This window comes from Cnephaeus nilssonii (genome assembly GCF_951640355.1).
Source record: "Cnephaeus nilssonii genome assembly, chromosome: 18".
NCBI classification, from domain to species: Eukaryota; Metazoa; Chordata; class Mammalia; order Chiroptera; family Vespertilionidae; genus Cnephaeus; species Cnephaeus nilssonii.
The window spans coordinates 19140958-19153816 of NC_137089.1; the positions used below are offsets into that span (position 1 = coordinate 19140958).

The 12859-nt window shown below is 37.2% G+C and overlaps 1 protein-coding gene across 1 annotated transcript in view; it reads right to left on the bottom strand.

Moving 5' to 3' along the window:
• NUDCD1 (NudC domain containing 1) overlaps positions 1-12859 on the bottom strand; it is a gene marked incomplete at its 5' end in the record, with an annotated part of 63806 nt that overhangs the window by 6742 nt on the left and 44205 nt on the right. The window contains one exon of the mRNA XM_079795912.1: positions 12405-12530. Coding sequence (XP_079652038.1) covers positions 12405-12530 — 126 coding nt within the window. The remainder of the gene's footprint in view (positions 1-12404; positions 12531-12859) is intronic.

Here is a 12859-nt window from a genome sequence, read left to right on the forward strand (position 1 = left end):
CAATTCTTTTTTCTTTATGTAGTAAGAGACTGTGGCATTCATTTTACTAAGTTCTAGCCTTTCTATTCTTCATTTTAAAACCAAGTATTCCACAGCTAAATAAAAAAGACCATGCCACTGCAAGATGTTTGCTACTGCTTAGATTGGTCAGCAGCCACAGTAGAAAAATAAACTCATAATTCCATTCAAAGGTTGCAAGCTAAGAGCAGATAAAAGAACTGTGTGTAAATACTGCTTTTAAGATAACACCTAAAAAGTGTTTGGTTTCATTTTTCTCATGGTAGTAATGGAGTCTCTTGGTAATTTTACTTTTTCTTGAACTAGATAGGATTTCCAGCATGATGCTGAGGGTTAATAGGGCAAACATCCTTGCCTATCACCAATCTTAGGGAAAGCATTTGGTGTTTTATCAGGAGGAATGAAGTTAACTCTAGTTTTTTGAGGAGGCAGTTAATCTTCAATTCCTGGTTTGCTGAGCACTTTTATTATAAATGAATGCTAAATTTTGTCCAATTATTTTCTGCATCTAGTAGAATGGTCAAATATCTTTATTTCTTTAGTCTGTTGATATGCTGTATTATGTGAATATTGGAATGTTGAATCAATCCTGAATCCTAGAATCAAACTCTACTTGGTCATGATGTACTTTCCTTTTTATTTACTTCATTGGATTTACAAATATTTACTGAGGACTTTTGTGTCTATATTCATGAGGGAGAGTGATTTCTTTTCTTCTTTTTCCCGTTTTCTTCTCATTTCTTTGCCACTACGGTAATGCTGGCCTCATAAAATAAGTGGGAGGTGTTCCTTTCTCTTTATGTTCGGGAACAGTCCATACAGAATTGGTATTATTTCTTCATTTGGTAGCATGTACCAGTGAAACAACCTAGGTCTGGAGACTTCTTTGTCAGAAGGTTAGCAATAAATTCAATCTCATAACAGATATGGACCTATTAAGGTTACCATTTCTTCTGGAGTGAACTATGGTAATGCTTGTCTTTCAAGGAATTTGTGTTTTCACTTAAATTGTCAAATCTATAAAAAATAGTTGTTCTTAATATTCCATTAGTGTCTTTTAGACCCATAATGATATGCCTGTTTGTATTCCTGATCTTGGTCATTTGTGTTGTCTTTTTCCTTGGTTATTCTGGCTAGAGACTTATCAATCTTGATGTTTTCAAAGAACCAGCTTCTGGTTTCATTGGTTTTCTTTATTACCAGTATTTCTGGTTTTCAATTTCATGGATTTCTACTCTTATCTTTATAGTTTCTTTCCTCTTTCTTGCTATATATTTGGTTTGCTATTCTTTTCCCAGTTTAAGGTGGAAGCTTAAATTGTTAAAGTGAAACAGGTTTTTCTTTTCTATATAACATGCTATAAATTTTCCTCCAAGCATTGCTGTAGCTACATCCCACAATGCCCCAGGTTTCATTTTCATTCAGTCAAAATACTTCCTAACTTCCCTTGTTCGTTCCACTATGACTCATGGATTATTCAGAAATGTGCTGTTTAATTTCCAAATACTATGTTTTTCTGTTATGAATTTCTAATTTAATTCTGTTATGTTCAGAGAACATTCTGTTTATTTTTTTTTATTCTTTTAAATTTGTTGAGGTTATTTTATGGCCAGAATATGTTCTCATTTGGTGAATGTTCCACCTCCCTTCTGGGATTCCACTTACTGTAGGTGTATGTTAGACTACTTGGCATTGCTTCACAGCTCTTAGATGCTCTCATTGTTTTTGTTTTTAATTTCCACCCCCTCTACTTTGCTTTTGGTCCTGCTAATTTTTACTAACCTAACCTCAAGGTAACTAATTTCTTTTCTGCAGATGTATTGAGTATACTGATGATTTTGTTGAAGGCATTCTCTTTTGCTCCTATGTTTTGTTTTGTTTTTAATTCTCACAGTTTCATTAGACTCTTACAGGTTTTCTCTGCTAAAATTCTGCATTTATTCATGTATGTTATCCATGTTCTCCATTAACATATTAACCACAGTTATTTTAAATTCTTTGTCTGATAGTTTCAAAATATGAGTCATCTGAGTCTGATTACATTATCTTGTTTCTTGACAGCTTCAGTTTTGTTGTTGCTATAGTTACCTTCAGTGCATCACTAGCTTGAAATCCCTCTAGTGTTACCTTGTGCTCTGGTGAGGACTTACTAATTTTCTTCAACTGTACTATTCTACCGCCAGCTTTAGGCCTTCACTCTGCATCTGTAACTCAGTACACTGCTGCTGCCTACCACTTGGTCCTTCTGAGTCTGATGGGGTGGAGGGTGTAGGAAAAGGGTTCACTACTATCTAGGCTCAGCCTCAGTCTTGGACCTTGTATTCTTGGGTATCAGGGTTTGGGCCTTTGAAGAGTTACCCTCCTTTAGTGGCAGGAAACTTCTAGTAGTCTGTGCTTAGGATGGGTTCCTGGCTTTCCCCCCATAGAGATGGTGTTTTCTTGTTTTTAATTTTGTGTATGTGTTTTAATTCCTATTTATTTATTTGAGACAGAGAGAGGAAGGTAGAGAGAAACATCAATTTTTGTTGTTCCACTTATTTGTGCATTCACTGGTTGATTCTTGTATGTGCCCTGACTGGAAATCAAACTCACAACCTTGGTGTATTGGGAAGACGCTCTAACCAACTGAACTCTCAGGCCCAGGTTAGAGGTGGTATTTTAAAACTATTATTTCCCTCCAGCTGCACTGGGTCTTCTTTTGAGCCCCTGGTGGGCTACAATTTTAGTGCTCTTCACTCAGCAGCATAAGGTTTTTGTTACTTAGGGAAAATAATGCAGGGAGGACCTCACTTTCCCCATAGAATTAGTAGCTCACCTCATCCTACCACACACCACCAAAACAGCTTTTCTCTTGCCTCTTCCCCTGCTTGCAGTCTCTCTTGTTAGGCCCTGGTCAAGGTCCACAGAGAGGATATGTGAATCCCAAGGGTTCTATACTTTCTTGCTAGCCCACAGTAGGCCTTTAGCAATTTGTTAAAGTCATCTTAGATGGCAGTTCTTTCTTCTTCCTATGCTCAAATGGGCCTGTTCTCCTATCCCATAGCTCCTTGGTGGCACCTGTTTTTCCTTAGATTTCAAGCTACTTTGTTGCCCTGTAACTTCAAGTTCTCAGATGAATTTTTAAAAAGTAATGATTCCACAGATTATCCAGTCTTTTATTGTTACACTGAGAGTGCTGTCTTTCTAGCTTTCTACCTCCTAGACAGAATGTCACACTGATGATATTCAACCACCAAAGAAATATTACTTTCTCTTCATAATGCTCTACATAAGATGTTGGGCAAATAATAAATTTTAGTAAGATTCCATGGAATAAAAAGGCTTTAAATGTAGTTTTAGCAATTAAAAGAATTAATTTATATTAGACAATTTACTTATTCAGAAAACTCATTCTTTAATGCCAAATGTAAATGTCTTATTGCCTTAGGAAAACCCTCTTCAATCCATAACCCATTAGCTAATAAAATATAACTCCACATTTCTTCTATCCTCATGGTTATTATAGAAAAGGTTATATTTACTTTTGAAGTACCAATGAAGACTACAATTGAATAAAACATTCTCTAGAGAAAAATCTGAAACATGAATTTCAAATAGTAAATTGATTATCTTTTTCTTTTCTTTGTAGAACACTTAGCAATTAGACTTCTAAAGATTAAATATCAAAGTGAAGACACTTGAACAACCCTTAATCACTGCTATTAACAAATTAAACTGAAAGGCAGTATTAAGAGAAAGGTTTTATCTATTCAGAAACAAAGTATTTGTTAGGAGGCCAGATTGAAAAATAAATTTAATTCCAAATTCCTATTCTGTACAGAAAATAATGGCTAAAATTTACTCTCTTCTTACTGTTCATGAAATATTGAGTTGATCTGTACCTACTACTCTGTAGTAAAAACACTCCCTGTGTTTCTCCTTTACTTTCACAATATTACCACACTCAAAACGTCTCACATCCGATGTGTGGGTTTTCCACATATCAAGCTGTTCTTTGACACCAGCTGGATGTCCTACAATTCAATTCAGTTCTGAAAGAATCTAGCTGGAGATAGCATCAGATTCCACCTGTTAAGGGCTCAGTCCCACAAGACTCCCATTTAAGATGCCAATGGCATATCCCAGCTTGTCACCTATACTTCAGACTGATAGGCAATATATCAGGGTTCCAATGACTCCCTCCTGGGGTTTGATAATTTGCTAAAATGTCTCACAGAACTCAGGGAACCACTTAACGTTTACCAGTTTATTATAAAAGGATATGATAAAGATGAACATCCAAATGGAAGAGATGCATGGTGAGAACTATAGAGGAAGGCACACTAAGTTTCCATTCTCTTGCCAACCACACCCACCCTCCTAGGACCTCCATGAGTTCAGCACCACAGAAGCTCTATAAGCCCTGTACTTTTGGTTTTCTTTTAATGGTGGTTTCATCACTAGGAATGATCAATCATTAACTCAGCCAGTCCCTCTCCCCTTCCTGGAAGATGAGAGGTGGAGCTGAAAGTTCCAGCTCCTAATCATGGCCTGGTCTCCAGAAAGAAGATGAGAGGTGGAGCTGAAAGTTCCAGCTCCTAATCATGGCCTGGGCTCCTAAGTAACTTCTCATCTTGAAGTTACTTAGGAGCCCACCGCGTGTTGCTCCATTAGAACAAAAGGCACTCTTATCTAGGATCAAATCCCAGGGGATTTAGGAGTTCTGTGTCGGGAACCAGATCAAAGACCAAATATTGGAACAAATGATGCTCCTAGTGCTCTTTTCAGGAAATTACAAGGGTTTTAGGAGCTCTGTGCCAGGAACTGGGGACAGAGTCCACTATATACACACTAGAGGCCTGGTGCATGAATTCGTGCATGGGTGGGGTCCCTCAGGCTGGCTGGCAATCGGGGCTGGCCGAGGGGGTTGGGGGGGGGACAGCAGGAGGTTGGCTGTGGGAGCGCACTGACCACTAGGGGGCAGCTCCTGCATTGAGTTGTTGTTGTTATAGCTGTTGTCCGGTCATATCAGTCGCTTAGGCTTTTATATAGATACTAGAAGCCCGTTGCACGAAGTTTCGTGCAATAGACTTTCCTTCACCTGGCTGCCAGCACCAGTTTTCCTCTGGCCACCCGTGGATCGGAGTGCCTCCCGAAGGCTGGGAGCGGGACTCGGGGTGGCCGATGGCGCTGGCTGGAGGTGCTCCGATTGGCAGGTGGCCAGAGGAAAACTGGCGCTGGTGGAAAACTGATGCCAGCAGCTACGCAATCTGTCACCCCGAGTTCCGCCACCGGAGCCTTCTGCCGGCCCCATGGGTCCTCCCGCAGCGCCGGCCATTTAGGCAGGTGAGAGGAGCGGGGGGCGGGGACTCGCGAGTCCCCGCCCCCCACCAGCCAATTGGCCACCCTGAGTCCCGCCTCCAGCCGGCCCAATCATGGGCGTAGCAGAGTGATGCAATTTGCATATTACCTTTTTATTATGTAGGACTAGAGTCCTGATGCACAAAATTTGTGCATGGGTAGGGTTCCTAGGCCTGGCTGGCAATCAGGGCCAATTTGTCAGGTGACCAGCGGGGCGATGGGGTGGAGGGTCCGCTGGCACCAGCCTTGGCCCGCCTGGCGCCACCTGCTCCGGCAGGGTGATCTGGGGCCAGGGCCGGCCCCCTCGCTGGCAGGCCCCAACCCCCAATCAACCTGCTGCTGCCGACAGTCACCTCCCTCTGCGAGGTGACCAGCAGGGCAGTTGGGGGCCCTCTGCTGGCACACACCTTGGCTGGCCTGTGGGCAGCTCCTGTGTTGAGCATCTGCCCCCTGGTGGTCAGTCCATGTCATAGCAATCAGTGGTTCCACAGGTCATTCTGCAGTTTGGTTGATTTGCATATTAGGCTTTTATTATATAGACATAGATTTTTCTATTATTTCACAACTACCTTATTTAATCTTCACTTTCTGAGAATAAGGACTATAATCCTGTTTTATAGAAGAGGAGAATAAAACTCAAAAGGTTAAGAGATTTAAGCTAAGATGCTAATAAGTGGTAGCTGGGATTTAATTTCAATGTACTTTCAAACCCATGTTCTAAACCCAATCACAATTACTGCATGCTCTCCCAAAGCCCATTTTACAGTAGTTACTAAGCAACTACCAGAGTATGCTCCTGTCTGGGCACTATTTCAGATATGGTAATCCACACACAATAAAAATTATGTATATTCTGCTCGGTTGAGTTGATAAGTTGTCCTTGTGGGGCATGTCTAAAACTGGTGTTTACAAACAATGGCCAAGACGTCTTTTAAAATCCTGAGTTGCAATTGCGTTTGAACACCCATTCAAAAAAGAAATATAATCAAAGATGTTTATACAATGACTAAAAAATTCAACATAGGAAGAGGCCGGATGTGAAATGCACTTACATTATTCACTTTACTAAAAACTGTAAGAAAGAAAATAACTATTAGTACCTAAAAATAGAAGAAAAAACTGACAATACTTTCATTTTGAAAATTATCAAATTGGATCTTTAGCTGTATATATCATAATATTAAATTTCACTGAGTATTCTAATGGAAGACATTTAAAAATATAATGGAAGATGTATTAGACAACAGCAATGTATAAATATAAAATACAACTGCCATAAGAAGAAAAAGAGAAAGCAGGTAAAGATATAATGTGGTTGTGTTTGATATCAATTAGTAAGGGATAGAAGATAACATGTGAACACAGGTGTGAGTACTAGTAAAGGAAGGGAACAGATAAGAAAAGGCAGAACACTTCAGGCAGAATTAACAAATGCAAAGGCCCGAAGGGAGAAGCATGTTTAATATGAGGAAAAGCATGAAAAGTCAGAGAGGCTAAAGAAAAGTAAGCGAGCCCTAGCCGGTTTGGCTCAGTGGATAGCGAGCCGGCTTGCGGACTGAAGTGAGCCAGGTTCTATTTCGGCTTGTACCTTGGTTGCAGGTTCCCCGCCCTGGTTGTGATGCATGCAAGAGGCAACCAATTGATGTGTCTCTCTCGCATCGATGTTTTTCTCTGTCTCTCCCTGTCCCTTCCACTTTCTCTAAAAATCAATGGAAAAATATCCTCGGGTGAGAATTAAAAACAACAACACACACAAGTCAGTGAGGTGGAAAATGAAAGATAATCAGAATTGGATTTTATAATTATGGGTCTCAGCAATGGTAGTAAAATCAACTTAGATCAGAAGAAAATTTTCTATTTCATTAAAAATAGTATGGCCCTGGCCAGGTGGTTCATTTGGTTAAAGCTCATCCTGTACACCAAAAAGTTACGGGTTCAATTCCCAGTTGCGCATGTACAGGAGGCAACTGATAGATGTTTCTTTCTCACATTGATTGATGTCTCTCTCTCTCCCTTCTTCTCTAAAATTAATGAAAACATATCCTTGGGCGAGGATTAAAAGAAAAATAGTATGGAATGGAGTATTAGAGCCTGTCCTATACAATAAGGATAGTAGTGTTTTGTGAAATTTTTGTTTCAAATTTGTGTATGTGTTTACTGGGTTTCAGTGTAAAATGTATACAGCGGGCCACAGAAAATTTGAAAGGGGCTTGAAGACCATGGTAAAGATCCTAGACATTATTCTAAACATGACAGAAAGCCACTAGAGAAAGCAAAGGAATAGAGAAATGATAAAATCTACTAAAACCTTTAAAACAGGTGTGGGGAACATCCAGCACACGGGTCATATAATAAGGCTGGAGAAATCATTTGGTCTGGCCCTGCCAAGGCATTAGGGGTGAGTTAATTAAATGTTTGACCAAATATTGTAGGCTAATTTTTAAGTTGATAATTTTGTATGGCCCGTGAATGATGTTATAAATATCCAATGGCCCTTGGCAGAAAAAAAGGTTCGCCTGCCTTGAAATTATTACTTTAACTTCACACAAACTACTTATTAATTCAAAGGGGAAGATGAAGACTGGGTGACTGGATGTTCCAAATCAAAGGAGATTAAAGAAACATCACAACTAAATGCAATATGTGACATGGGAATGAATCCCAAATCAGGGGGAAAACTTTTAAAAGTACATTATTTGATCAATTGGTAAAATTTGAAAATGGACTCGATATGACATTGATGTATTGTATGTAAGTTAAATTTCCTGAATTCATATTTAAAAATGGGGGTAAAGGGACATGGCATGTGCAACTCATTCCTAAAATGTTTCAGCAAAAAGAAGAGGAGGTGGAAAAGCAGAGAAAAAAATGTGTCAAAATGCTAACATTTGCTAAAATCTAAATGAAGGATATTGTTATAGGCTGAGTTGTATCCCCTCACAGTTCACATGCTGAAGTCCTAACCCCAAGTACACAGAATGCGACAGTATTAGGAGATAGAAGTTAAAATGAGGTCAAAAGGGTAGGTCCAAATCCAGTATCTCTGATGTCCTCCAAAGAGGAGATTAGGATTAGGACATAGACATGTGCAGAGGCAAGACCACATAAAAACAAAGGAGAAAACAGCCACCTATAGTCAGAGAGAGTGGCTTCAGAAGAAACTAACCATGCTAACACTGACCTCAGACTTCTAGCCTCCAGAACTGTGAGAAAAAAAATTTCTGTTAAGGCAGCCTTAGGGAAATTATTATATAGCTTAATTTCTAATATGGTCAAGTTTGATAGATAAAACCAAATAAACAGATTAAGGACCCAAAGGAACGTAAGAATGTAAAGAGGTCCTGAGACCAAAAAGCTTGAGAACCTGGTTTAGATATTTCCCAAAAGTATTTTCTTCCTTTTAACTTTTGATCCTATCTTTAATCTTTTTGAAAGTATAGTATATCAATTATGTGTCTTTCTACTAGCTTTCAAACTGACATTAACCTAAAAGAATTATTTCCTGTTTGTAACTCCTCTGCTTCCTGTATAACTCACTGTAATTTAAAATTTTTAAATATCCCATCACATTTTGACTGCTCAAGTCTACAATCTGATCACTATAGACCAGTATTGTCCAACAGAAATAAAATGCAAGCCACATGCATAAATTTTCTACTGGCCACATTAAAAAGTAAAAAGAAACAGAATAAATTAATTTTAATAAAATTATGTTACTTTTTTCAAGCTACATTTCAAGTGCTCAACAGCTATTATGTGGCCAGTGGCTAATACTTTACAAAACATATTTAACACAGCTCTAGACAGAAGCAAAAATACTTCATCTTCAAATGCACTTGAATTCTGATTTGAGTTTCACTCCAGTGACCACATCTTATTACTTTTCTTCTTCAGTTCTGATATTTAATATTTCTATTTTATTATGCTGCTGCATATATTGAACACTTTACTTTCTACTTTCCAAATGCTAACCCTGATTTACATTTCTTTCAGGAAATTTTATATTTTGAGGAATCTGTCATTTACAATATAGAGTTTTGACCTTTTGCTACAGTTTTTTTTCCTAAAACTATAAGGACATATATTGACTTTTCCACTTACAGATCATTTTGAATTATCCAAAGTCAAGATAAATGAAAACAGAACTGGAAGCAAACATTGCAGAAAGAAGTGCAACTGTCAATATAGTACTACAGGATTCCTAAAGTGGATGTGGCACTGAACCTGCAACATATTACAGCCTCCTTCATCCATGACAAGCCAACTTAATACCCTCTTTTTCTTTTTTTAATAATGTTTAAAATTCCTCAGTCTGTTCCATGCCTCTGGATCTATTTAGTTCATCAGTGTATTTTGTTCATTAGATTCCACATATGGTGAGATCATGTGATATTTGTCTTTCTCTGACTGGCTTATTTCATTTAGCATAATAATCTCCAGGTCCCTCCATGTACTTCCTTTTTACTGCTACATAGTATTCCGTGGTATAAATGTGCCATAGCTTTTTTTTTTTAATCAACTCACCTACTTATGGGTACTTGGGCTGTTTCCAGATCTTAGCTACTGTAAATAATGCTGCTATGAACATATATTCTTCCTGATTGGTTTAGGGATTCTTAGGATATATTCCTAGAAGTGGGATCACTGAGTCAAACAGCAGCTGCAGTTTTAACTTTTTGAGGGAACTCCACACTGTTTTCCATAGTGGTTGCACCAGTCTGCATTCCTACCAGCAGTGTACTAGGTTTCCTTTTTCTCCACATCCTGGTCAGCTCTTGTTGTTTATTGACGGTAGCCATTCTGGCAGGTGTGAGATGATACCTCATTATCGTCTTAATTTGCATCTCTGATGATTAGTAATGTTGAGCATTTCTTCCTATGTTTCTTGACAACTTTTTAAAACCTGCATCTGAGAGACAAGGCCCTAAAACATCTACCTTTGAAAGCTAATGGGGCTTGCATCCACAAGACCCACAAAGCTATAATGAACTGAGAAACGGTTCTTAAAGTGCTCTCACCCCCATAGTCACATGCAGACTGCAAAGCACCCAGACTTTCTGTGAAAGGCTTATTTGCTCATCTTAAAACACCGGCATGAGATGCAAGCATCTAATTTAATACGTATCTAGGAGCCTATGGAAACACTTTCCAGATAAGCAGAAGCTAAAGGGTTCATCACCACCAGACCAGCCTACAAGAAACGTTAAAGGGACTTCAAGTTGAAATAAAAGGGCACTAAGTATAAATATCACTGATAAAGGTAAATACATAATAACTTTTAAAAGAATCTAACATTGTAAAGGTGGTGGGTTAAACACTTACAAAAGTAGTAAAAATAACCATAACTACAATAATTTGTTAAAGAATACACAGATAAAAAGATGTAAATAAACAAAACATGAGTGGTGGGAAAGAGAAGTACAGACATAGAAGTTGTAAGAGTAATTATTTAATTTTGGTACAGCTTCAATTGCACTTCTGCCATTCCACCTCATTTGTCTACGTAGGTGTATAATCTAAAAGTACTCATTTTTGTAAGTCCTTTGAGTACTGTAAAGACCACCATTAGTTAAAGAAAGTTAAGTATCCAAAAAAGACTAGGAAAGGTTAGTGAGTGAATCAAGTTCCCATGACACTATTGACTTTGCTTCCCTAAATTTTTGCTAAAATTCACTTTTCCCTCAACCTCTACAAGACAAAGAAACACACTAGGCCCAAGTTGGCAGAAACTTTCAAGACTTTTCTTGACCTACATCAATGACTGAGAGGTGTAAGAACAAATTAACAAAAGACCAAATTGTTCTCTTTTCTATTGGAACTAATTTCAACATGCAAAGTTTGAAATTAGCCACTGATTTTCTATGAAGGTACTTCTCACATGAACAATTCCATGAAACATGGCCATGGTTATATAGTATTAAGTAATTGTTAATGATTCCCCTAAGCAAATATCTCATAAAGTTTTAAAAATTTTTTAAAATCTACAAAGCTGAGCACCACACCCTGTAATACATGAATTACAAGCCAATCCAGACAGCATTCTTCAGTACCTAGATGCACACCTCTCAACGCTTTTGAACAGAACATAATTTTAAAGGGAAAAATTAACCAGCTTATGTATTAATGGCATATCAGAAAAAAAAGGAGGGAAAAAATCCCAAAAGGAGTCAAATAAAAATTCTAAAACGAAGAGGGGAAGGGAGGGGGGAAACACAAGAAAATGTTAAATCACTTGATATAGAAGAGTTTCCTAAGTTTATAACAGGTCACACAAATCAATCAATACTAAAACAAAATTATTCACAAAAGAAGAAATAGTCAAAAGTAAAATAAACCCAAAACACTAAAAATATTCTATATTTTGCACACCAGAGATCAAACAAAAAAACTGAAGTTAAAAATGTAGTAAAACAGGCAATAACTATAAATACTATTAATGAGAATATAAAGTGGAAATCAATTTGTCATGGGATTGATGATTTCTTATTTGACTTCTGTAACTCTTTATGAAATAAATAACCCTGAATATAGAAAAGGCTTCATGTAAAAGGGGATTTACAAAAACAGCATCATCATCAATAATGCAATTCAAAAAAAATTATTAAAGATGTGTACTGTAATTTGTAGAATGACTACTACATATAGACACAAACACCAACAATAACAGTATAGTATAATCCAACCATTAAACTAGAGATTGAAATAACATGAGCACAAAAAGAAATACTATGTCCTAATGCTGACTGAAAAAAATTATGAAATTATTATACAATTTAGGGATAACTGTATGTAAAAACCTGCACACACAAAGCCAATTGAAAGATATTAAATATGCAATAGTACCAAAACAATACATTTTTAAATTGGGGGTGAATATGATAAAAAGTTGCCACTCTATGGAGAGATGATATTTATAACACAGCCAGTAATTGCTAATCAAGTCATCTTTGCAAAAAATAATATATATTTGTTCCATCAATTATTATTTCATCTGAGTAACTTCTATTTCTTCACAAATTTTTAAAAAATCATTATCAAGAACTTACCACATGAGTAGTTTTTAATGTATTGCCATCAAATCTGCACAAACTGGAACTCTCTTCAAAGAAAATATCACATTCTTCTAACTCTTGAGCATTACAAGGAGGTTTTCCTTTATCGGGATCTGGATTCTTAAGCCAGAAAATAAAATCAGTATAGAAACAATAGGAGAATGAATTTCTTCACACTTAAAAATGTTAATATTACAACAAAAATTAAAAACTAAATTTCAAACCCATGACTAATGAAAACTTAATCAACAAACAAATTATGGAATGATGGAATCAGTAAAAGGTATATTGAAACAGCTATTATAAACAAAGCCTATATATTCAAAGATGTAAAGTAAACATGTCCAGAGAGTTATGGAAGATATAAAATGGAACTAAATTTATCTAAGATAGAATTGACACCTGATTAGACATTTCAGAAGAAAAGACCAGTGAGCATGAAACATAAT